Source organism: Podarcis gaigeae (assembly GCF_964106915.1).
Source record: "Podarcis gaigeae genome assembly, chromosome: 2".
Lineage (NCBI taxonomy): Eukaryota > Metazoa > Chordata > Lepidosauria > Squamata > Lacertidae > Podarcis > Podarcis gaigeae.
Genome location: NC_139679.1, coordinates 56,302,499 through 56,328,097, shown reverse-complemented (window position 1 = coordinate 56,328,097; position 25,599 = coordinate 56,302,499). Strand labels below are relative to the sequence as shown.

Below are 25,599 nucleotides of genomic sequence, written 5' to 3'. Positions count from 1 at the left end.
ATCCTTCCTTTCCGGTGCTCTTCCTGATAGGGGTTAATTCTGGTCTTGAAGCCCTACTGGGATGGATAGAAGCTGTTTCATAGATGGGAAGGGAAGAAGAGAAGCAGAAGGATTCTGTATGTAGCTGCCCATGTGCTTTAAATCCCCAACATCTACTTCTCATTATAGGGTTTGGCATGATGGAGCAGTTGGTATGCCCTTAACATATTTTATATGCTCCCCACCCTCCTGAATACTGGAACGTATTCTTGTAGTCAGAACTGGTTTATAATAGAGAAAGCGAAGTGGCTTATTCTGGCCCACAGAACATTTTATCCGCCCCACCCCCAGTGGCCTTCCTAGATTTTATACAAGGTGTAATTTAGGATTTAGTCATAAGGAATTTCTTTCAGAAAAGGTACCTATGTGATAGAAAGACCACACGTTAACCATGCCATAAAGATAAAGGTAAAGGGACCGCTGACCATTAGGTCCAGTCAGCTCCAGGACAAAAGATTGCACCAAAGCGCAGTGTTACAAATAAGCAATAACCAGTCTACCTTTCAAAATATAACCTCTGTTTTAAGACTGTAACATATGGGAAAAGGCGTATCCTAACACGTGCTCCAACAGCTATGATCGCTGGGTGATAAGGAGGAGCTTTTGTGGTTCTTTAGTTGAAATATTACAGGTGCTTTTTCTCCTTGCAATCTTCCCATTCCCTAAACGGAGTGAGTATTGACAAGCCAGTGCTGATGGTTCAGTTGATGCAACCAATTGATTTCTAGTCTTTTGAGTGGCTCCCTTGATCTCTTCCTCCTAGGAACAAGAGGATAGTGTTCAATGCAGTTAGAGGAACAAGGAAATCATGCTGAAATAATTGTGGGATGAAATTTTGTTTGAAATTTGAGCAGACCTGAACTACCTTTCATCAAACTAGGTCTAGCTTTTAATATTGGATTAAGTCCTCAAGGAGAACCTGTGAATATTTGTTTACCATCATTATGAAGCCATGCTCTATTTTCTTAGAGTGTGCCGTGATCAATAGTAGTTGGTGCCCACTGAGACTGGCAGGCTTAGTAGGTTTGGAGACCTACTGTAGCAGAACTGCCAACTAATTCTATCTTTGTTTCCATCTTTCTCCCTGCTGAGGAGGCTTGCAGACAGTCCCAGTCCCTGGACAGGCTGAATGTAGGAAAGCAAGCTGGTGGAGATTGGCTATGGACAGACTGGGATTGGTGGCCCAGTACCCTATTTACTCTAAATCAATTTGCCCCAGTGGCTATGGTGTTGACATGGAAACCTCAGGCTGTTTCCAGCTTTCCATTGCCTGGTAGATGGATGGAAAAATGTGGTATCGCTTCTAATAGTTTACAGTACTCATCTGGTTAAAATATGGTGCAGAAGGCTCTGTGTTGGTGGGTGATTATGCTAAAAGACTAATTTAACTTTCTTTGCTGCAAATGAATTTTCAACTTCCCATTCCTTCTGACTTCAAAGGAAGAAAGGGAAGGAAGGATAAACTCTGGAAGATGTGTATTTCCTGTTTTAAATATAAGGCTATTAAGCAACTCACTGTAATTTGTTGAAAGGAAGTACAGAAATAACATCTGTGCATCTTACAGAGCCATGTTTCTTTTTGAGTAAGCACACTTGAAGTTCTCATGTTTGTTTGGCTTTTGCCAGTTTAGTGTAGCGGTTATTGTCTCTTTTACATGAGATCTTTGCAGTAATACCATTAAGCAGTCCCACAAGTCCTGCCATTGGTTGTCTCATTCTAAAAACTTACCCACAAACTTTCTTAATCAAAACGATGAAACCTTATTAATTTCTAGTGGCGATTTAGTGTTCTGAGTGCAGTTAGTTGTTTGTCCAAGATGCATAAGCAGTCCTGTTCAATGGCAGCATGGCAGCACAACCTGTGTGCTTCGTTTTACAGACACACATTTGTAAAAGCCAGCTCCAAAAAGGGAGATTTGCTGCTCTAAACAGCAGTTGATTTTTCTTTAACTTGATTGATGGAGGAAGGGGGTGAAAATAAAAAGTGGCATCAGATAATGAGGTCAGTCATGTCTCAAATGGATTTTGGCTTCTCATTGCATCAGTAATGCCTAATAAAATGTTAATGTCTTGAACCAGATGTCCTGGATTTATGCCCAGTGTAACTAATTGGACAATGGAAATTGTACCCCCTACCGTGGAAAATACTGTGGACCAACTCTTCGGATTCTAAAGACACCCCCCACATGTTCTTGCCTATCTCAGTGCCATGCCAAGATAAAGCTCTCTGCGTGTAAATTGTGTACTGCTTGTAATTACTGATACCATAGTCCAGAATCTGTCTTAGGGTTTTATCCAATGAAGTCATCCCGTTAGGCTAGGACTTCCACTTTCACAATAGGACTTACTCTCCCTGTTCTCCCCCCCCCCCCCCAATGGTCTGTGTTTTCCTCCCTGGAGCAGATTTGGAGGAGCGCTTGGGAGAGGAGGAAAATAAATCCTGTTGCACAGGCAGAAGTTCTTGCGCTAACAGGACAACGTCGTTGGAAATGCTGTACAACCCTTCACTGAATGTCACACACATTTTTTTGAGAGGGCAAGATTTGAATACAGTACAGATTTTGCATGGACGGCACGTGTGTGATTGGAAAAAATGTAAACAATACCACATTAGGAAGAAATTGCTTTCTCAGCAAAGTGGCAAAGAGCGTATGCTTTGCATGCATAATATTCCAGGTTTATTTTCTGGCTGCTTCTTTTAACTGACTCTTTGGTTGGCATCTGTCTGTCTCAAGAGACAATGGCAGAGTGCGCCCTTGGAGGTGAAGTCAAACTGTTGGAAGGTTGCGGTGCCTGCTGTGCCTGCAGAGACCAGTATGAGAGAGGCATGTTTTATTGTGTTTCTTCTCTCTGCATTCCCCCCAGCGGTCATTCCTCCTCTGGTCACTGTTTTGGAGCAGTGCTTTTACTGCCAGAGAACTTGAAGAGTCATAGACAGTGCCAGGCTGAATAGGCCAAAAGTTTGACACTGTATGTGGAACGCAAACCTTCAAATTGTTTTTCTTTTATGTTGTGTGAAAATAAATGGGTACTGTATTTGAAGTCTTCTGTGTTTTTCTTCTTTCATTCTGAAGCAGCCAATTCTCCACATATGCCCCAACTCATTTATCTATCATATTTGCCACAAACATGTATTGCAAGGGTATTTGTTGTTTTGCTTTGCTCTGTAGTATTTCCTCCCCATTTGAAATCTTCAGATGAAACCAATTGGAAAGTCTTCCTCCCTTTTGATGTTTAGTTACTATGCACTTTCGAAGGTTGAGTGTGTGCAGAATCAATTCTGTTGGGGCAAATATGACAGCCCTCTAGGGAGAGATGAGCTCCCAGTTCTAAAAGCATTATTATTCCTGTCGCACAATGAAAATCTTTGTTAGCATGCTTTGATTTGAAGGATTGCAGTTGATTTTGGAGGGAAGGAAGCTGGTCATGAGGAAGAAACAGTGTTGGAATGCAAGGTCTTGGAAATAGTAATGATACCGTTCAACACGACTCTCTGTTTCTAGTAGTTGCTAAAACCTGGAACTGGTCTTGAGCCGAGTCAGTTCCTTCAGACAGACTGTGAAATGGGGCACCACTTGCACGCAAATGGTGGCTTGTGGGAAAAATTCAGTATATTCTTGTAATCCACACATAGAGTGAGAAGTCAGGCATGACACTTATCTAAATAGGTTCACCTGGGAGGATGCTAAGGAAGAGACATTATTTTTGGTCCCTTGTTTCTCCTTTAGTGTTGGTGCAAAGGAGGAATCATTACCAGAGTTGATTAAATTTGTAAAAATTGAGCTGTCTATTCCGGAGGGAGTTTCTCCTTCAGTTTAAAAAGGCTTAAAAAGTTTAAAATTGAGCTGTCTATTCCGGAGGGAGTTTCTCCTTCAGTTTAAAAAGGTAGAGAGAAGCCATTGTTTAGTGTCAGCCTCGTCCAACACCCATGCAGTGAAAACTCTCTGAGGATGCTCAGTTTTCTCTTTCTTGAACAGCAGTTTTGTTGCTTTAGGCCAGTTACCCTCTTAATGATTAAAACAAAAGTGAGTTTCTCCTGCTGGAGAGATATCTCTTGCTGGAGAAGGATATCCTTGGGCGGTTCTATTTTATTGCATTTTAAACTACTATAATTAGTATTAATGGATCTGGATGCCGCAGTGTATACAACCTGCTCCGCAGGATTTTTTATGCAAGCTTTTCTGCCTAACTCTGATGCTTTATGGCTCTTTTACAACTCTGTACCCTGTAGCCATGTTAATAATAATCCAGTTATACAGTGGTACCTCGGGTTACATATGCTTCAGGTTACAGACTCTGCTAACCCAGAAATAGTGCTTCAAGTTAAGAACTTTGCTTCAGGATGAGAACAGAAATTGTGCTCCGGCGGCGTGGCGGCAGCAGGAGGCCCCATTAACTAAAGTGGTGCTTCAGGTTAAGAACAGTTTCATGTTAAGAACGGACCTCCGGAACGAATTAAGTACTTAACCCGAGGTACCACTGTACTGTATGTGAGCCGTCCTGGAAGGAGGACAGTTCTGAAATGACTTTTAACTAGAAGAATATACTTGCTTATTATCTTACTTAGATAACTATGAATTCTCGGCTATGGAGTTAAACCACCTTTCCCATTGTTTTCAATGGGCATGCTGGGTTGCAAAGCTGAGAGGAGGCCAGCCCAGAGAGCAACAGGCAGATGTGATTTCATAGCCATTGGCACTGGGGTGGGGAGCCTTTGGCTTTGGCTGGTGGACATTGTAGCTGCACAACTTCTGGAAGGCTGCTGTTCAAGAGGAATCTGAGAGGTGGAAGTTGAAGTTCTAAACTGGACGTGCAATTGCTACTTGCAGATGTGTGTGTGTGTGTGTGTGTACACCAACTGATTTTCCTTCAAGTCCCACGTCCCAGGGTATAGTATGAAGGTATAAATACCCACCACCTTGCTGATCTGGTTCTGGTCAGAGCCTGGTTGAGACTCCACCAGAGAGCCACATGTATGCCATGTTGAGAATCCACTGATGGAGGAAGTGAGTGATGCAAATGTCAGGAAGTAAAACAAATAACCCAACAATGGTTTTAGGGAAATTCCCTATTTTCTTCCAAAAGTTCACATTTAAATATTTTAGCAAAACTTGCTGGAGTGAGAGATCACTGGTCTTGCAAATCTTTTCTTTAATGTTCATAACACCTGATAATATTAAAAAACATTTAGTAAAAATATATATCCATTAATTTTGTTATTGTCTTTCAGGGTATTCTCTCTCCCATACCCCCACAAACCCCAATACATCCATGAAGAAGTCATTTCCCCCCTTATCTTTTGATGAAAATTCTGAATAATTGTGCATTTAAGAAAAGAAATTTCGGCTGACCAATCAATTTCACTGTAGGAAACTTTGTTTTCTGCTGGGGTGTGTGCAACTTCCTAAGTGCTGTGGCTGATAAAATGATGCAGAAGTATTCTCTGGTGTTAAGGCCCAATTTGTGTCCTTGCTGTGACCCCCCCCCCATTACAGCACAGTAGGTGCTATAAGTGTAGTTCTGTTTCTTCTCTCTAATTCCTGTTTAAAGCATTGGAAGTTGTAGGGGCGGATGCTTAAAAACACAGTGATGCAGCAATTACTTCAGAATGTGTTGAAACTCAGACATTGCAGAAGTACCCATTTCTAACTTTTACTGTAAATGAAAAAGGGGAGTTCCCTTTCATGATTCTGTCGAAAAATGCATGTTGTGTTTTGCAGAACAGCCCTTAAAAAAAAGAGACACACACAAAGAAACCAAAGAACTACCATCACCTGAATCATAATTAAAGTAGACGAGTTGTTAGGTCTAGCTTCTTGTCATTTTGCACCTTCTTCGAAAGGGCCCTTAAAGCATCCCCTCTCCTACCTTCTTCATGCTGCAACATGTGAGATCTCTCCTGCATGCTGCAACATGTGAGATCTCTCACTCATACATTTAAGCCAGGGAGTTCTGCATCCATTCCGTAAAAGCAAGGTGGTCTGTGACAGGTCCATGTGACAAGTTTAGCCTGCGCTTTGCCAAACTTAAATGCGTGCCAAACTTAATTATATGTAGAGGCATTCCTGTTGGCTAGCCTCTGATTGTGAACTGCCCTTCCCTTGGGGACATGTCAGAATCAAAAAGTGAACATTTTGAAGAGTGCTGAAATCTGTTATGATCTCGTAAAGTCTTGTTTTATCTAGTTTTTAACAGGATTGTGCAAGCACTTTTTGGGGGGGGGGGCATGTGTTTTATATCCTGTTTCATTTGTGTTTCTGCATGGAAATTCCTCCACAGCTCTGGTTAAGGGTCTCTTGAATAACTTTATAATTGAGTTCTTCATTTCATTAAGGAAAAACTGCTTCTTTTCATGAAAACCAGATTAATAATGGGAAATATTAATGAGGAGAAAAAATATTTCTTTGGGGGAACCTCTCTAAGTGTGCAGTCTGAGGCCTGAAATGACACTGGTCTTAATTTTATTTCCGTGTGTTTGTAAAAATCACTTTCAAGGAAACTGAGATTCTAATAAAGTAACAAACTACTGTGTAAAAATATGTGTGTTGATATGTTTTAAAGAATATTTAGAAGCCACTAAATCTCAGATTCTTGGGATGAACAAATTAACTTTCATTTTTATTGTGGGTCAAAACATACAGGCACCTGTCTCACTTTGTGAGCCATTAGTCGTTTTCTGAAGTTTTTGCCCCCATCTTTTCCCCAAGCCATTTGCTGCCCTTCCTTGACTGATCACTGTATCCCTCCTTCCTGCAATCCTTCCACTGCGTTGACATATTCCTGGGAACAGTGAGCCCACCTAACTGGGAATCACAGTGTGTGTTGGTTGTGAGAGAGGGAGGGGGAGAAAGATATGATGATGGTGATGATGATGATGACAATGTCATTCAACTACCAGCATGTTGCCATTGAAAGATTTTGCAACCCTCTCCCTTGAGATCAGTCACTGGGGTGATTGCGTCTCTGTGTGTTCTGCCCACAAGCAGACTTTGCACACATGTTTAAATAGCACTGCATCTTTCTTTCTTTTTCTAAATTGAGAAAATCTGAAGCGCTGAATTAAAGGAAATTAAATACTAGGCCAATCTGGAAATTGGGGAGTGTTAGAATTTTCAGTTGTGTGTGCCCATGTTGGTGTAGCAGATTGCCATCTAGTGGCAAAGTAAGAGATTTCCCATACTTCTTCAAGTAGATGGAATGAATTGAAAGTGCCACATTAGGCTGAGTTCCAAAATGCTACTGCAATTCTGCCCATGCCTCCCAAGTTTGGTGCAGTATATTATTGCAATATTTATTAAGTATAATACCCACCCCGTTTTTCCTGTGCCCTGTATTTTTTTTAAAATGCATTTTAAAAAAACCATTTTAAGCCTAATGGCAGAATCTGTGTTGCTTTTATTGACTTGTAAATGGTTTATAATGAAACATTTATTTATGAGTATAAGTGTTTGGATAAATAAAAATAAGTAAGGCAATTGTTTAAATGTTTCTGTAGGGTATTTTGGTTCATTTTGCACACAGACTAAACCTGGTTGCTTTAAAAGTCTTTCTCAACCAGGTATGCAAAGAAAATCAGGACTGCAGTCTCTCAACACACTTAACTACAATGCCTGGTTGAACAGACAAGGCTTACTTCTACATAAACAACTGACAGAGCTCACTTCCAGTAATAAAATTGCACTCCAAATTTGTTTCCTCCTGCCTATAGAGTACTAAAGAGCATCTCACTGGTGTCCAGTGGCTTTGTTTTTGAATATGTTTTTTGGGGAATACTGAAATCTAACCATACTGTGTTCTCTTGAGGTTTCTCTGAACTGCACTTGTTGAGAATGTTGTTTCCCCCTTTTAATAGTGACTGTTTAATCCCTAAATTCTGCTGAGTCTTGGTTGCTGCCTGCTCATGTTTTTTGTTTTTAAAGGAGTTTATTCAGCTCCACTTTGTGTGTTTGGCAGATTATACTAGTCTCTTTCCATTCCTCCTTTTTCTGGTGGAATGCGGCGCTTGGATTCCTCCCAGGAGCCAACAAGATTGAATGATGCTGTAGTAAATCCATTTTGAATGGGAATTCACAACACATAATATAGTCAAACCACCACTCTAGCTTATGGATGTGTGTGCATAGAAGACTAAAGTGTAGCAGAATACTCTGCAAACAAGCTCGGTGGCATGAGGTCAGCGTGCATCTTACAGAAAAGGAAACGACTCTGTGTGTAATTAACATTTGCTTCCTTATTATAAATGGAATGACAGAAAGCTGGCATAGTTTCTGAGTAGACAGGTTAACCTCTGAATCCTAGTGAGCCCTTCCATTTCGGAGAGGGTTTAGTTCTTCTATATGCACAACATAGAAGTGGGTCTTGCTTGCAAAACAAAACTTTTTGGAAGGCTTGGGGATTATCTGATTTGGTTTATTAAGTGGATTATGTTGTTCCACTCAAATTAGGCTTGCTGGATAACATCTGGTAGCAACTGAAGGTTTTTTGTTGTTTTTTAAAATGTGACTTAATTGAATTTATTGAAAGGTGGTACTTTATTCTTTTACACAGTTTCATATGGCTTTCCATGCCATGCAATCACAGGTCCACTCTTCGCTAAGAAACACATCTTAGATATTTTTTTTTTAAAAAGATACACATTTGTGCTATATTTGTGTGTATAGATGGACATTTGGAAATAATTCCTGTATTATATTTCTGTTACACCTTACCGTAGTTGGAGAAGACTGGCCTGTGTGCCTCTCTGCTCAGTCTGCAACCCAGGTGCTAACTGTGGACGGGCAATTTCAAGGCCCCTGCTGCCCCTTCTTATGGTTCTTTGTCCCTTGCACAGCCCTTCAAACAGTGTTAAAAACTCAGATATATATATTAAAAAGGTAAAGTTAAGTCCACTTGTAGACGACTCTGGAGTTGTGGCCCTCATCTTTCTTTACAGGCCGAGGGAGCTGGCGTCTGTCTGCAGACAGTTTTTCCGGGTCATGTGGCCAGCATGACTAAGCTGCTTCTGGTGCAACAGAACACCAAAACTAGAGCAGTGCACGGAAATGCTGTTTACCTTCCCGCCAGAGTGGTACCTATTTATCTACTTGCACTTTTTGGTGTGCTTTCAAATTGCTAGGTTGGCAGGAGCTGGGACCGAGCAACGGGAGCTCACCCTGTCGCGGGGATTCGAACCACTGACCTTCTGATTGGCAAGCCCAAGAGGCTCAGTGGTTTAGACCACAGGGCCACCCACGTCCATATATATATACATACACACACACACACACACACACACACACACACAAAAGCTGGGTGCCAAATGGCACCTTAAAACTACAGTTGCCACAACAGAATGCCTATTCGACAGGGGGTTGGACTAGACTGACCCTTGGGGAGACCTTCCAGCACTACAATTCTACACTTCTATGATTTCAGCTACATTCCTTGACTAGAGCCTGTCCTTAAAACAATTCACTTGGCCCAGTATGCAAGAAGGAGAAACACGCATGGTGGAAATGGAAATGGTATTCACTATGGACTAAGGCAGAGCTTTTTTTAACTGTGGCTTGTTGGTTCCATTTGGGTGGCTTGTGGAAAGGCTGCAACACAGTCAAATATATCTGTGCTCAGCTCTGCACTTACTTTCCTTGATGTGATGATGGGAGGACTGTACGTAAGTCCTGGCTCAATGGAAATGTCAGCTGCCAATCTGGTGCCCAGAAATCTCCATGTAGTTGCAATTGGACCTATGCCAGTAGCAAAACGCACCCAGCGCGTGGGGGATTTCCAACACTAGTTCAGAGACCCCTATTCTCCTCACAAAATCACAATTCTTAGAGTTGCCTGGAAATAGGGATTGATTGTTAAACCACCCTGGGAATTGTAGCTCTGTGAGGGGAACTGAGATGTCCTAAGAACTCTCAACATCCTTAACAAACTACAGTTCCCAGGATTCTTTGTGGGGTAGCCATGACTGTATGATTACTGTTCTAAATGTATTGTGCAGATGGATGCTGCATCTGCATTCTGAATTCAGCTTTCTGCAGTGCACTGAACGCCTCTAGGGTCTTTGTCCTAAGAAATCAAAGTGTCAGTGTTTTTTGATATCTGGGCTTTTAAGTTCTTCACAGCCATGGTATATATAAGGAAGGTTGATGTGTGTATGTGTGGTGGGGGGGATAAGGGCAAGCATTTGTGCAGGGAATGAAGGCTGGAGTTATCTGTATTTTTTCTGTAGGTGTCTGGTGTGTGTTTTGTGCCTGCCACTAAAATCTTCCTTTCCCAGAAGCCTTTCTGAGAATGGTGTGACATTTCAATATTGGTATCAAAGGAACATTCCTGTCCTTATCAGACTGGGGTCACGTAGAACGTGCAAACTATTTTATTTGCATTGTTGAAAATAACACTATAGTGGTATTTTTTTGGGGGGTGGGAAGAAATGCAGCAAGCAATCTGGATGCATAAGGCAAGTTAGAATAATTATTTTAAGTAATTAAAGGCAATTGTGTTAGCCCTGGGTACTCACAATGTTGACTCCTTTTACATTGCTCCCCATGCCGGTATTTCCATTCTTGAGAAGGGCAGTGTTGGGTTGTTTCCTATCTCATAACAGCAGAGATTGTAAGCTACAACTGTTGCAGCTGTTGCATCTCTATGGAAAATGGAAAAGTTTGTGATCTGTTTCAAATATTTAGTTTTTAGGTATAAAGAATTCTCTTTTAAGACCCTAGTAATATACTTATATTAAATCCAGATTTCCTTTAGAATTTTTTTTTAAATTGATGCAGGGACTTCTCATTATTGAAATATTAAGCTAATATATTTATTTTTAAAATTAAAATGTCATTTGATTTTTATCCACCTTGATACAGTATTAGTATAGTAATAGGAAAATTAGCATTAGCAACCTGCACTCTCCAGTTTGGAACAAGGCAATTCTGGAATGAGTGCTAGTGACTTAAGCAGCTGGCTTAAAAATGCTTATTTGCCTCTTTAGAACATTTTAAAATCCCGCTCCTGTTCCAATATTTATTTTTGAGCAAGGCTGCTTAGATTTAAGCAAGAATTCCATCCTAGTGCATGGTTACATATGTCAAATGGTAGAATGTTTTTTAAAAGTCCTGCAGTTCTTGAGTAGTGTGGCCGTGCACATAAATCAAGCTTTAGTAGTAAGACAATTCTACATCCCCAATTATATGTGGGGCTTATTTATGTGCCAATACAATTCCCTTCAGAGGTTTTTCTAAGGTGAGGAGAAGCCCTGTGTGCTTTCAAACTGAGCATAACTGAGTTGAAGGAGATTAATCTAAAATCGTAAGGAAGTTAGATTCTTGTAGCCTACATCTTGTTACCTAATATGGATGCATAATTTTCTCTCTCTTCTCTTTGTGTGTGTGTGTGTGTTAGATCTGTCTTCAGCAAAGCGGAAGTTTGCAGATTCTTTGAATGATTTCAAATTTCGATGTATAGGAGATGCAGAAACAGATGATGAAATTTGCATAGGTAAGTGTCGGCAGGCTTCAGAAGCCGCTGGAGCATTTGGTACAAGTAGGCTAATTCAGTTGCTTTAGCAGGAGTAATTCCCATATGTGTAAAATGCCACACACAGTACACCAGCAAATAATGAGTCTGTAAATAATTAGTCATCACTTTTTCAGCTGGTTAACAGAGGTTGTCCAAAAGTGATGATTTAGGTCTGAGAGCACTGGTTGCTTTTAGTTTAGCTTCTCAGGTCCGTGAGGGAATAGACGTTGAATATAAGTTCCCCATCTGAAAGTGCAGGCTGTAATATTCTGTGGGCAGTTGTACACCTATCAGACAAAACAAAGTAAATGTAAATGAAGAATGGAATTATGTTTACCTACTGCCTGAACCAGAATTAGCTCCCTTAGTTATGGTTTCAGAAAGCTGCAGGCAATATTTTTTAGCCTGCTTTATTCCAGAATATTACGGAGTAGTTACACTAATATGACAAATTATATGTAATTAAAATAGGTGAATACTGCACATGTGTCCTCAACCATGTGTGTCAAATGACTTTTTGAATCAAGCATTATTGTACTGTTTTTGGAAGATAAAAATAAGGGTGCAACTTGGCAAGACAGCAGGTGAGCCATATTTGGCTCTCCTACAGTTTTGTTTTTATAAAGAGCAAACGTAGTTGGCTAGGGGCCCTGATTCAACACTGGGCAGAAAACCCCTTTCCTTCAACCCCCTTTCTCATTCTATTCCCCATCCTCCGGAGGATCTGGAGGTATACAGGTAGTGTGTTGATATTTGGATTGGAAAAAATGACAAGCCGACCTATTCAAGTAGGATTTCTATTATTAGTTCTTCCAGGGGCCATTTTGGGATGGGTTGCTCTTCATTTTTCTGCTGGAAAACATTCAGCACCACACTGTTACAGTTGTTCCACCAGTACAAGTGTTTCTGCTTGCTGGGTAGAACAGAAACCCTCCCCGTTTACATTTTAATGTGAATGTGCCATACAAAAATTGAAATGTGTGGTAGCATATATTGAAAGCAGTCCTTCTTTGTAACCAAACTTGTGTTTTTCTATCTCCCCTGCCACAGCAAAATCCCTGCAAGAGTTTGCTGCTGTTCTTAGAAATTTAGAAGATGAGCGCATGCGCATGGTATGGACTTTGTGTATGCAAAATAATGTGAGGAAAATCGATGATGAACTTTTGGGAGTTATAGCAGTGGAAGCGGGGAAGGAACAATCCTTGGCAAAACTTGGAGTCTGTTCTAGGAGAAATAGCAGCCATGTAAAATTTTGTTTTGAGCAGAGTGTCTCCTTGGCATAAGTGATTTAGGGTCTGTAAGTGTGTTATATTTAGAAGCCAATGTGATGCATTTTGCTGAGGAACCCGTGGCCTTCCAGATGCTGTTGGATTCCAGTTTCCATCAGCTCCCACCAGCCTGGTCTGCGATAATGGGAGCTGTACTCCAGCAACATCTGAAGGGCCACAGAATCCTCACCCCCTGGCATACATTGTGCCATGTCAAGGCTTTGATATATCTGCTGGCCATGGGAAGAAGAATTTCTGTGCCGCTCTTGCCTGCTTTGGCCAATGGCCATGGTATAGCTCAACAGCCAGAATTGTCAGCTTTTGTTCTTCAGAGAATAGCAATATTCATCCCTTTGGGAGTAAGTCTTGGCAGCATAACAGGGAGGGCAAGCCACGATGAACTGCCTGCCACTGAATCCAGTTGGTCTGGCACTCAGAGAACAAAGACCCAATTATCCAGTACAGCTTGTTTATACATTTTTGCTCTCGCTTGGAGTAAAGTTTCCCTGATAGCATTGAATGTAGAAGTTGTTGTAGAGATGGGCCAAATGTGCTGAGTGTGTCCACATTTTCCATCCTCACAGATACTTCCAATAACTCAGCAACAGACAGATGCCACCGTCACCCACACACATGTATGCCTGTGGTAGTTGCACACTTTCTCTTTCTTCGAGAGCTAGATCCCAGTTTCTCTTGCTACTGTTCCCAAACATCTGTTGATCAGCTCAGCAGAAACACATGTATGCAGTTAGAAAAGAAAAGCACAATATAAATTGCGGTAAGGTAGAAGAGCTAAAATTCACACTAGCAGGGGGGAGAATCTCAGCCCAGAAGTTTGGCAAAAAAGAGAGGTGCTAACAGAACGACTATGGAGGGAGCCAATTACATCTTCACATACGGAGTTCAGTAAGCTGGGCACTGCAACCAAGAAGGTCCAGTCCTGTGAGTATATTGGGATAGTAAATGCCCACATGTATGGACACGCATGGATGTTAAACTGTAAATTTGGATGGAAGGAATCAGATTTAAACTCTCACAGATATAGACTGCTGAGATAAATTTTGAAGGGGAAAACTGAATTCTCAGGAAGATTCATCAGTCATGTTGACAAGCCCAGAGTCATTACCTCAGTTACTGCCCCGCTTCGGAAATGTATAACTAACTCCCTCTCCCTCTCCCTCTCCCTCTCCCTCTCCCTCCCTCCCTCCCCCCCTCTCTCTGTGTGTGTATTGTTTCAGGATCTAATATTTGCCCAAACTGTTGTGTGACTTCATCACATCATCTTGTTATTGTTGTCTGAGTGTTCAAAGTTTATTTGTTGTAAACTGTTTAGAAGTTTCAAGCAAGCGGCATATAATTTTTTTATTAAACAAATGTTTCAAACTAAGAAAAAAACTGCATCACAAAACAATATATTGAATAGGGTTGAGCTATTCAAACTGTTGAATGCCACAACTTCCTTCTGTTTTATAAGGGCTTAGGTGAACTGGGCTGTAATCCTATGCCAATAGCCTGGGTGTTAGTCCTATTGAACTCAGTGGGGCTGCTGAATCAACACATAGGATCACACTCTCAGGCATATTGTACTGCTTGTGAATTGTTCCTGCTTGAAGTATTTACATGTCAATGCCAGTTATTTTTATGTCATCATCCTTAATTATATGGTCTGCAAATTTCTGAATCATACAAGTTTCTCCGGAAGGAAAAATATCCTATATCCAAACCGAATTCTAGTAATTGAGCACAGGAGTTAGGAAGCATATATCAGAATGAAGGAGTCTGAATGTTTTTTCTTTACTGTCATCAGATTGAGAATGCTGGTGAGGTCTTAATCACACCTCTGGAGAAATTTCGTAAGGAGCAAATTGGTGCTGCTAAGGTAGGTAGAGAAATGGCGAATGATAATCTTGAAACCCTTTGTCTATGCTGGAGGTTTGAAAGTCACAACAGACATATTATTTTGGGATTTTGGAAACTGTATGAATCCCTCGATTATAGTATTTTGCTGCATCCTATAATGTCCAGCATAACCTTTGTCTTGATTAACAGCAGCAAAGCAAAGTCTCTGCCTAAGCTTACACCTTTTATATAAGGTAAATTCATGTTATTTATTTATGTTTTAAAAAATATTTCAAGGCTGCTGTACAGGGTAGTGCCCACCAAAGACACCTTACCACAATGACAATTTACAGAATATCAATAATAAAACCACAAAACTATCAAATTGCCCCCTCCCCTGAAAAGCAGTCAGTAAAGATACACAGCCAGCCACAGCAAAAGCAAGCCACAACTTCTGTTGTCTATGTTCTGGTACAACTCTAGGTTAGATTACTGCAACACGTTATATGTAGGTCTGCCCTTGAAGACAGTTTGAAAACTTCAGCCGGTGCAGAATTAAGTGGCCAGGTTGCTCACCAGGACAAGATGGCCTGACTGCACTGGCTGCCGATTAGTTTCTGGTCACAATTCAAAGTGTTGTTTTTGACCTATAAAGCCTTAAATGGCTCAGGACTGTAATACCTCAAGGACCGCCTCTCCCTATATGAACTGATCCAGACCCTGCAATCTGAGGCCCTTCTTCGTGTGCCTCCTCCATGAGAGATCAGGAGTTGGCAGCAGAAGAACAGGCCTTTTCTGTGGTGGCTCCCCGTTTGTGGAATGGTGTCCCCAGAGAGGTTCATCTGGCACCTGCATTATGTATCTTTAGGTGCCAGGCAAAAAGGTTTTTCGATCACCGTGCCTTTGGCTGATTAACATTTTATGGGTTTGGGGGAGGTTATTGGTTTGTTTTTGTTTTATTATGTATTTTGTGTTCTATGTATTTTGTATTTTTATGTTGTGAACTGCCCTGTGATCTTTGGGTGAAGACTGGTATACTAATACCAATACTATTAATAATAATAATAATAATAATAATAGCAGTGGGTTATGCCCAGGGACTGGATGTTGTCCATCGCTGCTGAAAATGCACAAGAATACACACTACTTAGCACCATGATGCCTTGGCATTCTTCATGGGCTTGTTCATTAGCTGACATTAGTGAGGGGAGAAGAAAGCAGGAGAGCAGCAGCAGGAAGTCTGCTGCTATATTTTCAGGGGAGTCTCTCAACCTAAAACCCCATCTTTCATTTCAGAAATTTCTGAGATTAGGCACAGCTCTAATTTTTACTCAGTTTCTGTGAGGCATTGTACCTTTTGTCCTCTGTCTTGTCTTGCTTTGTTACTATAACAACTTGTTGCTGCTCTTAAGATATATGGGCTTCTGCCAGTTTCACTTTCCTTCAGCCTTTCTTCTTGTAAAACAGAGCCTTCTTGTAAACTCTTTATTGAAGAGGCTCTGATTTTGGTGTTTGATTTACAACGTCACCTAGGAGTGACACCAGAGCTGGAATCGAATTGCACAAGGCGGTGGAATTAATTTGATGTTAGCGAAGGCCATAACCTAAAACAGGGCTAGTCAATATGGTGTCCTCTAGATGTAATTGGACTCCAGCTAGCATGACTGGGGTGAGGATGATGGGAGTTGTAGTACAGTAAAATTTTATGTTAAATTTTTAGAATTAATAAAAGAACATGTTAGCATTTGGCTCATCCCTCCTTTGACATGCTGAAGTACTGCGGCAGTTCTTGATATGTATATGACATTTTTTGGCAGGAAGCCAAGAAAAAATACGACAAGGAGACAGAGAAATATTGTGGTGTGTTAGAAAAGCACTTAAACCTGTCTTCCAAGAAGAAGGAATCCCAACTTCAAGAGGTGAGATTGGCTTCTTGTTTTCTTGTCTTCCTTGTTATAGACCCCATGAATTGCTTATGCACTTCAGGGCTCAGGCTGCAATGAGAAAGAAAGGCCTTTTCTGAAGTTTCTGGAACTTGGTTTTAAGAGCCCAGACAACACAATATGTTAAAACACATTTTTGCAATTTTAAAAAACAAAAACAACTCTTGAATTTGAGACTACGTGAGCTCTTGTTTTGAGCTTTGTTAGGGCATGGATTATGAATATGTTAAGTGAAATACATATTGGCTGCTGGAGTCAAGCTGCTGTTGGTGCCAATGGAAGCTTTCCTCCGGATGTAGAAAGCATTGTTGGAGGGGGATTTTTGCCGGGACTGTGGCAAAGTAGGAAAGAATTAAACTCCTTCTTCCTGTTTGTCTCCTGCAATGATTTCCTTTACATTGAAATCATTATTGTTTTTTAAAAATGTGTTGTTTGTTCCTAAAATAAATAATTTTAAGATTCAGGGGTTCACCTCCAGAATGAAAGGGGGAAGGAGAATGTGCTGTAGCCAAGAGAATGTGATCCTTCGATAATGTAAAAACAATGATATTAAAGACAGTGGCATGTTAATCTGCATGAACTGCAGTCAGTGTAAACAAAGGATAGGCAGACTGAGGAACCATTTGATTTACTTAAAAAACAACAAGTAATTAGAATCTCAAGATCAACCCAGCCGATCGCTAATATTTGGGGAACACATCCAGTAACTGTTTGATGGTTAGCTGTTGTGTATATTGGACTAGTGAAACTTGTGGGTAGTGAAATTTCTGAGGTAATGGAATGTTTGGGAACATCCTGGCTACTCAAGAGGGCAAGGCTGTTGACAACAAAAACCTCTATTTTGTGAAAAAGAGGAACAGTAGCTAGTTTGCTGAGATTAAAAAATAAAATAAAAATTGTTGTGAGGAAGAGCTCTGAAGGGCAGACAAGGGCCTGGACAGAATGTCAGAGGACTCTAATGAAACCTAAGGAACAAAGAGTATACATACAGTATCGCTGAAGGAAAGAGGCAGACGGAGGAGGGGACTGAATTAATATACATTAATCTGAGGGGAGGCAGGGATGACTGAGGAAAAACTGTGGGTTGTGGGATAAGGACCTAAAGGGCCTGGTGTAGACCCTGAGAGGACCCTTGTGCCTTACAGCACACCCACCCACGTGTTCTGCCAGTCATTGTTTCTGCCATTACTCGGTTTTGACCTGAGAAACCTGAGGAGTTAGTGAGGGCAGTCAGACAGTGGCGTGCTGAATTTTGTCTATCAATTAGAACTAACTAGCTAATTGTTTGCCTCCTTTCAGATACAATTCTTGTATGTAACCACTGAATAATGGTGCCACCTTGTGGACATCTTTCACATTCATCTTTAGTTCTGGGTACCGTACTTTTCGCTCCAAAACACGCACCTTTTTGCTCCTAGAAAGTAAGGGGAAATGCCTGCGCGTGTTACGGAGCGAATGCACTCGACCGGAGCCATGGCTGCCGTCAGTCAAGCAAAGCGGGAGCCACTTGCAGGGCTTCTGTCCCGCTTTGCTTGCTTTACAGCCAGGAGAAGGGGGAGGAGCGGAGGAGGAGGGAGGGAAGGAGAGCCATGGCAGCAAAGCGGGCAGCAGCCGCTTACACGGGAGGAGGGACAGACGGGAGCCATAGCGAGCCGGAAAAAGCGCCTTGTAGCCAGCAACAGCTGCTGCAGCCTCAGCTAGCAAAGGTCTGCTCTCTAAACGGAGCAATGAGGCTGCAGAGGGACGGCAGGGCACAGGAGGGCTCTGAGCCACGAGCGCAGTGAAAACCAGAAAAAAGTTTTTAAAAAGGCTGCTGGGGACAGGAGGGCACGGGATGAGGGAGAGGGGGAAATTACGATTCTCCCAGCGTCTCAGCTGATCCGCTGAGCAGGACTTGGGTTGCAGGGGATTCGCCATTAGCTGCGTAAAGCAGCAAAGAGGGAGAGAAGGAGCAAAGCGGGAGAGGAAAGGATCTGCTTACACTGCTGTAAGTGGCTGCTGTCCGGTTGGCTACTTTAAAGCAACAGTGCTCTTTCCCTCCCCCCTCCCCGCTCAGCTCGCCAAAAAGCTCCTTTTCTACACACCCCACCGAGCTCCTTCTCCCCTCTCCTGCATCATTAGCAGCATCCTTCTCCACCCACCCCACGCGTGTTCCTTCTCCCCTTAAACCGCTCTCCTGCATCATTAGCGGCATCCTTCTCTACACACCCCACACGTGCTCCTTGTATCTTGAATCCTTTTCCTTCCCTCCCCACTTAAAACGTGGTTACAAAGCACGGATCCACATGGATCCTCAGGATTTTTGCACTGGGTCACCCCAGGTTCACCATCAGATCACATATCCATGGCTACAGCCTGCACCAAAAAACACACCCACACCCACTGTTTCATGGGGCTGCAATGGCACAAAAACGTGGTTACAAAGCATGGATCCTCAGGATTTTTGCATTGGGCTACCCCAAACTCACAGTCAGATCACGTCTGTGGCCACAGCATGAACCACAAAAACCATACATCCACTGTTTCGTTTAGAATATTTTTTTCTTGTTTTCCTCCTCTAAAAACTACATGCGTGTTATGGTCAGGTGCGTGTTATAGAGCAAAAAATACGGTACTTTTGGAAAAGAAGCTACATTAAACATTTTATTATTATTTTTACCAGAAGGAGCTCTGAGCTTTCCATTTTAGACATGCCTCTGTATTTGATGCTTAGAATGCCTAATAGCCATTGAGCCCTCACTAATTTTACCTTTACAAGCTCTTTGTACGCTCAAGCTACCTTGACTGAGTGACATCTTTGCCTGAGTGATATTTTGGTTTAGGTGCCTTAGATTTTGAAATGTCTGAAATGTCTGAGGATTTAGCTATTGAGCTAGGATTTCAGAAGGGGAAGCATGCCAGAAGAATGACAAATGTGTGTGGAGAAGTTCGTTGTTTGTGGTAATTTTAGAAGAGTGGGTGCTGTGCTTCATTAATAACATACAGCTGCTTCGCGGGTGTGTCTGGCTCAGCCAAAGACAATAGTTCATGTGTTGAGAGCTCTGAGTTTCTTCTGCTGGCCAAACATCTGGGAGGTTGGAATTCATTTAGTTGCTTAGCAAGCCTGCTAATATGGCACCACGTCTTACTGACTTCACTTAAGAGTATCCCACTCCTTGTACACTGGACCCTTGTGAACATTAGTATTTATACTTTTGTATTTCATATGCTGCTTAATTTAACCATATCCCTTGGGTGTTTTCACAAATCGATATCAGTAAGATACAAATACTTTCAGCTGTCATAGATTTAAAACAACCTGCTCAAAAGTTCATAAAAAGCAGGCATGAGCCCAAACAATAAGCAGCATAAAATCAGCAATATTTATAAATGTATAAATAGTTATAAATGTATTCAAATGCTTAGGAGAATTAGGAGGTCTTCATTTGGTGCCTGAAAGGTCCTAAGGTGGGTAACCGGGGGAACATCCCATAATCGAGGCATGACCACTAAGGAGGCCTTCAAGCTGCCTTTGAGTTACTTAAACTTGAGAGACCCTGGTTCAATGCCCCCTCTCAGCCATGAAGTATACTAGGTGACTTTGGTCCACTGACCTACATTTTGTAGGATTGTTGTAAAGTCAAAAAGGAGAAAAAGCATGCACTGTATGCCTTCCTGACCTTAGAGGAAGATAGATTTACAAATTATGAATATGCGAATTAATATAACACTACCAACAACCAACCTAGCAGTTCGAAAGCACGTCAAAGTGCAAGTAGATAAATAGGTACCGCTCCGGTGGGAAGGTAAATGGTGTTTCCGTGTGCTGCTCTGGTTCACCAGAAGCGGCTTAGTCATGCTGGCCATATGACCCGGAAGCTGGACGTCGGCTCCCTCGGCCAGTAAAGCGAGATGAGCGCCGCAACCCCAGAGTCGTCTGCAACTGGACCTAATGGTCAGGGGTCTCTTTACCTTTACCAACAACCAACAACTCCTGACACCTTGTGAGAAATATAAGCAGTAGCTGTTTGGTGCCAATTTAGATCTCATGGTGTTTCTTTGTGAATAATTCAAATAAAAGGAATTATTTCCTTTTTTTAAAAAAAGGAGATTCATTCTGGGAAACCCTGAAATTCCTTCAGAGCCTAGGGTTCCTCAATGAGATGGAGAGTAATTGTTCTTGTGGACTTGGTATAATGTTTGGATGTCCTATCTACTTTGCTCTGGAACTCAACCTTCTTTTGTGAAGATTACTGTGCAAGCAGCACTTTGCATAATATTGGTGCCAAATGTTAACATTTAATAGCTGCTTTGTATCTTTTTAATCCACATGGTGATTTGACAGGCAGACAGCCAGGTGGACCTGGTTCGACAGCACTTCTATGAAGTCTCCCTTGAGTATGTCTTCAAAGTACAAGAAGTTCAAGAGAGGAAGATGTTTGAGTTTGTGGAACCAGTAAGTAAACAGTCGTGGCTTTTCATTGTTACCCTGTGAACTGTTTTACGGTATAGTAGATATTGGAGATGGTTCCAACTGCTTGCTTGCGGTTCAGATGCGAAAACTGACAAACAGCTGCTGTGAAGTCTCCTACACTTTAAAAAGAATCAATTTTGTCACAGTGATTGAGTTTCCAAAAAGGCATTAATGATAGAGTAACAATGTTGGAGTGCCTTCTGTTTTCTCATAAATTGTGAGACAATCGTCTGAATTTGAATAGGATCACTGATGTGGCCTTCATCAGTCTCACACCCAAGCAGGATGGGACCTGTTGCCTATTGTGGTGTGGTCTAAAATAACCTGGAAGTGTGTGCATGTGAATGTCGCAGTACCTCCCAGTTTTCTTCCCTCTTGCAATGGCTGGTTGAAACATAGCTGACTTTATTAACCTCTTCTGTACTTGATATGATTGCCTCACAGGATTTCAGCTAAACCCCATAGACACTAATTGACAAGCACAATCTGTAGAGTCCTGTAATTTTTTTAATCCACGGAATTGTAAAAATAAATTAAAGGAAACGAGAAGACAGTGGGTTATAATACAGTGGTACCTCGGGTTACATACGCTTCAGGTTACATACGCTTCAGGGTACACACTCCACTAAGCCAGAAATAGTGCTTCAGGTTAAGAACTTTGCTTCAGGATAAGAACAGAAATCGGGCTCTGGTGGCGCGGCGGCAGCAGGAGGCCTCATTAGCTAAAGTGATGCTGCAGGTTAAGAACAGTTTCAGGTTAAGTACGGACCGCCGGAACAAATTAAGTACTTAACCCGAGGTACAGTCCAGAACAGGCTGAGACTCTTATTACTGGATCTGCCATCCTTCTGATTAAGAGCAATATTAAGCTTTACTTTAGTTTAACGACATTCAGCCTATAACTGACTTCAGTCCGTGGTTCAGAACCTCCAAGAGGTTGTGTTCCAAAGCCTATCTCTGTAAATACTGAATAAAAAGCGGATGATCAGAAATTTTTTCCTTGCTGGGCAACCGGCTGTGGGAGTTGCTTGTAGCCACCTGCCAGCTGGGGAGCCACTGCAGAAAAGGCTTGTTCTCATGTTGCCGCACTCTGGACCTCTCATAGAGGAGGCACACAAAGAAGGGCATCAGATGATGACCACAAGGTTTGGGTCCCTTCATATGGGAAGAGGCGGTCCTTGAGATATTGCGTTCCTGAACTATTTCTGTAACCATCAACATAACCAGAGCCACTTTCAGTGCTGAAAGCAGGTCAGAACTGAAATGGGTCAAGGTACAAGAGAGATAATTTATTACGGTCAAAGACCAGCTCGCATAACACAATAAAAACAGCATTCATAAAGATAAAATATACAATCAGAGCAGATTGCAGTAATAGTTCATGAGTTAAAATTGAGGTCAATCCACAAATTCCTGAAGCTGGACCACCACCACATGCTCAAGCACCTTACCCAAGTAGGGAATGTATGACACCATCCAGGAAATATCCTGAGAGGGCTTGTGTGGAGAACTGAAGCTGAGACATTAGTGCTTCATGGCTGAGGTAACATTTAATAAGTTGCCTGATCCCCACCTCATATTTTCCTAGGCAGTACTTTCAGTCAATTCTCTTCTGAAGCAGTATTTTTGTTAGGCAGAAATTTCATCATTGGTATGCAAGGTTTTTACGTTCTGAAAGCGTATGTTAGTAGCTTCTGAATAGAGAGGTTTGCCTCCAAATTTACTCCCTCCAAACAATAAAAAAAAATAGACCCGTTCATTTCATGTATTCCTCAAAATAGCTTTTGTGATTTTATGGTCCTTTTGTGATTTTATGGTCCTGGAACACTACTGACTTCATCTGAGCCGTGTTTCCATTATTGTAAAATGAAGATTGGGTGGGTATCCTTTCCTTCCATCCTGGAGCTTTGAACGAATAAAGTCCACAGTACTCTTACCAGTACAGTGGTACCTCTGGATGTGAACGGGATCCGTTCCGGAGCCCCATTCACATCCCGAAGCGAATGCAACCCGCGTCTGTGCATGCGCAGGTTGCGTTTCATAGCATGCGCAGGTTGCGTTTCACAGCTTCCGCGTGTGACGTCGTTTTGAGCGTCTGCGCGAGCGGCGAAACCTGGAAGTAACACACTCCGTTACTTCCGGGTCGCCGTGGAGCGCAACCCGGAAATGCTTAACCTGAAGCTACTTCAACCCGGGGTATGACTGTATAGATAAAATGACAAAATTCTTGTGTAACTTTTGTATCTGACCTGCAGATGGCGCCAGGCATTGCTGATGCGTTGCTTAAATTGTTTTGTGGAATATTTCTAAACCACATTCTGTGTGTATGGTGTGTCTGTATGCACACAAACACAGGGAAAGTACAGAATGACTATTTATTTAAAATGGGGCAAAGAGTGGCAAGCAGGAGAAGGGGTGTGAATTAAAGAAGCTCTTTAAAATGGGGCATATTTTACATATGTGTTATGTTACCGAGTTGAATGCACAAATCCCAGATGCAGTATAATGTGCTCTTGAGACTGAGCAGGACATCACTCACCTGAGAGAGTGAGGCATGGCTACATATATGCTTGAGTCTTTTGCTCACTGAAGATCTTACCAGGCCTTTCAAGTTAAATTTAAAGACTTAAATGGATGAAAATGCTTTAAAGAAGCTGTCTGCTACTGTCAGAAGAGAAGTTTTGAAAGCTCCAGAGGTTGCACAGTGTCATACAATAACACTAGTAAAAGAGTGATTTAAAAAAGCAAACTTGTTGCATACATTTAGACAAGGGATGCTTTAGTTCAGAGGTTGCAAATTGTTTTGGCAGAGAAACCGTTGTGGGTATATTGTAATATAAAAAAAAATAGAAATTACTTGAAAGAAACAAATAGGCCTAGGACACGTTAAGTTATAATTAAATAAATGAGATTCAGAATGTCAGGAAAAGTGAATAAGATGACTATAATTGGAAATTGTTTTAGTTTAATAATGATATTGGAAAGCTGTTACTTTTAAATTACAAGGAAACTCAGAAGGGAAGGATTTGAGGAAGTCAATCAAGATGTTTAAAAAGTTGGATTTGTAAAGAATTAAATTTGTTATTATTGTTTATTTGTTTATTGTTCCCCCCTTCCCCCCTCCCTTCCCCCCTTTTTTCTTCTTTTCTTTCTTTCTTCTTCTTTTTCTTTTTTTCCTTTTCTGTGTCTGTGTATTATTCTGCTTTGTGGCTTGTTATTATGGTGGAAAAATTTAATAAAAATTTATTTAAAAAAAAGAAAGAAACTGTTGTGGGTATCACACATGTGCTACAACTCTCCCCAGATGTAATCCCCTTAAATCACCCCCCCCATTAGATGTGGGCGTGTGTGGAAAGAAAGCCTTCTGTTGCTTAAAGAAGGCCTCTTTTAAGCCTGATTTTAGTGCAGGAATGGAACTCTGTGGGCATAAGGGAAGGCCTCTGGTGGCAGATCTGTGCCCATGGGTACTGTGCTGGTGACCCATGTTTTAGTTAGAAGTGGGTCCCATTGAGTTCAGTGGTGTTTACTCCAATATAGGTGTGTAGCCATGCTGGCGAAGCTTATGGATGTAACTCCTATTTTGGTCAATAGGACTAATTCCCAGGTGTGTGAGCACAGAATAACTATACTTTCTTTTCTTTTTTCCTTCGGAGATGCACTGTGATGTTGAATGGGAAGAAAGGGCAGTAGCAATAACTCTCTCCTTGAGTAAACACAGTCGTACCTTGGAAGTAGAACAGAATCTGTTCCGGAAGTCCATTCGACTTCTGAAACATTTGACTTCCAAAGCGCGGCTTCTGATTGGCTGCAGGAAGCTCCTGCAGCCAATCAAAAGCTGCAGAAGTCCCATCGGACGTTCAGCTTCCAAAAGAAGGTTTGAAAACCAGAACACACAATCCTGGTTTTTGATCTTTTGGGAGCCGGAACGTTCAACTCCCAAGGTGTTCGGGAGCTGAGGTACGACAGTAGAATCCAGGGAGAGCATGTTTGTCTATGTCTCTCTCTTACCTCAGCCACTTTGGTTTTCTTTTATTAATTTTCCTTCTCTCTTGCAGCTGCTGGCATTTCTCCAAGGGCTATTCACATTCTACCACCATGGCTATGAGCTTGCAAAGGATTTCAGTGATTTCAAGACGGAGCTGACAATTAGCATACAAAATGTAAGCACAGAGTAGAATCACTTAACAGAGACAATGCAACTTTACCAACATTTCACAAAGGATGTTAATGAGAGGTTAAAATTGTACACAAGCAATCCCCACTCCCCCAGTGGACAGGGGGTAAGCATGGTGACCTAACACATAGCCTCCGTAGCAGCTTGTTTCCTTCTGTTTATGGATGTTGAGAGCCAGCTGTCTATCCATGTCCATGCCTAAGTGCAATAATTTCAGTAAGTATTTAAAACCATTGTTTGCTTCTTCAAGAATGTGACATCATTTGTGAGTGTTACTGCCAGAAGCTGATGTTGGCAACTTTCAGCCTCTACTTCTCATGTAGGATGAATTGCTTCATAATTGGAAATTTGCCTTGTGGTTTATGTGGAAGGATTTGCATT

At 41.7% G+C, this 25,599-nt stretch overlaps 1 protein-coding gene across 12 annotated transcripts in view; it reads left to right on the top strand.

Annotated features, from left to right (window-relative positions):
* The window catches only part of ARHGAP26 (Rho GTPase activating protein 26), a 199,368-nt gene that overhangs the window by 39,245 nt on the left and 134,524 nt on the right, over positions 1 to 25,599 (top strand). For 10 of the 12 annotated variants that reach the window (XM_083728263.1, XM_083728262.1, XM_083728256.1 and 7 more), the window contains 6 exons: positions 11,425 to 11,520; positions 12,592 to 12,653; positions 14,617 to 14,688; positions 16,466 to 16,567; positions 20,916 to 21,026; positions 25,100 to 25,204. In XM_083728263.1, coding sequence (XP_083584389.1) covers positions 11,425 to 11,520; positions 12,592 to 12,653; positions 14,617 to 14,688; positions 16,466 to 16,567; positions 20,916 to 21,026; positions 25,100 to 25,204 — 548 coding nt within the window. Of the gene's footprint in view, positions 1 to 11,424; positions 11,521 to 12,591; positions 12,654 to 14,616; positions 14,689 to 16,465; positions 16,568 to 19,481; positions 19,546 to 20,915; positions 21,027 to 25,099; positions 25,205 to 25,599 lie in introns of those variants that run through there. The other 2 variants (XM_083728259.1, XM_083728258.1) reach the window with 2 other exon arrangements.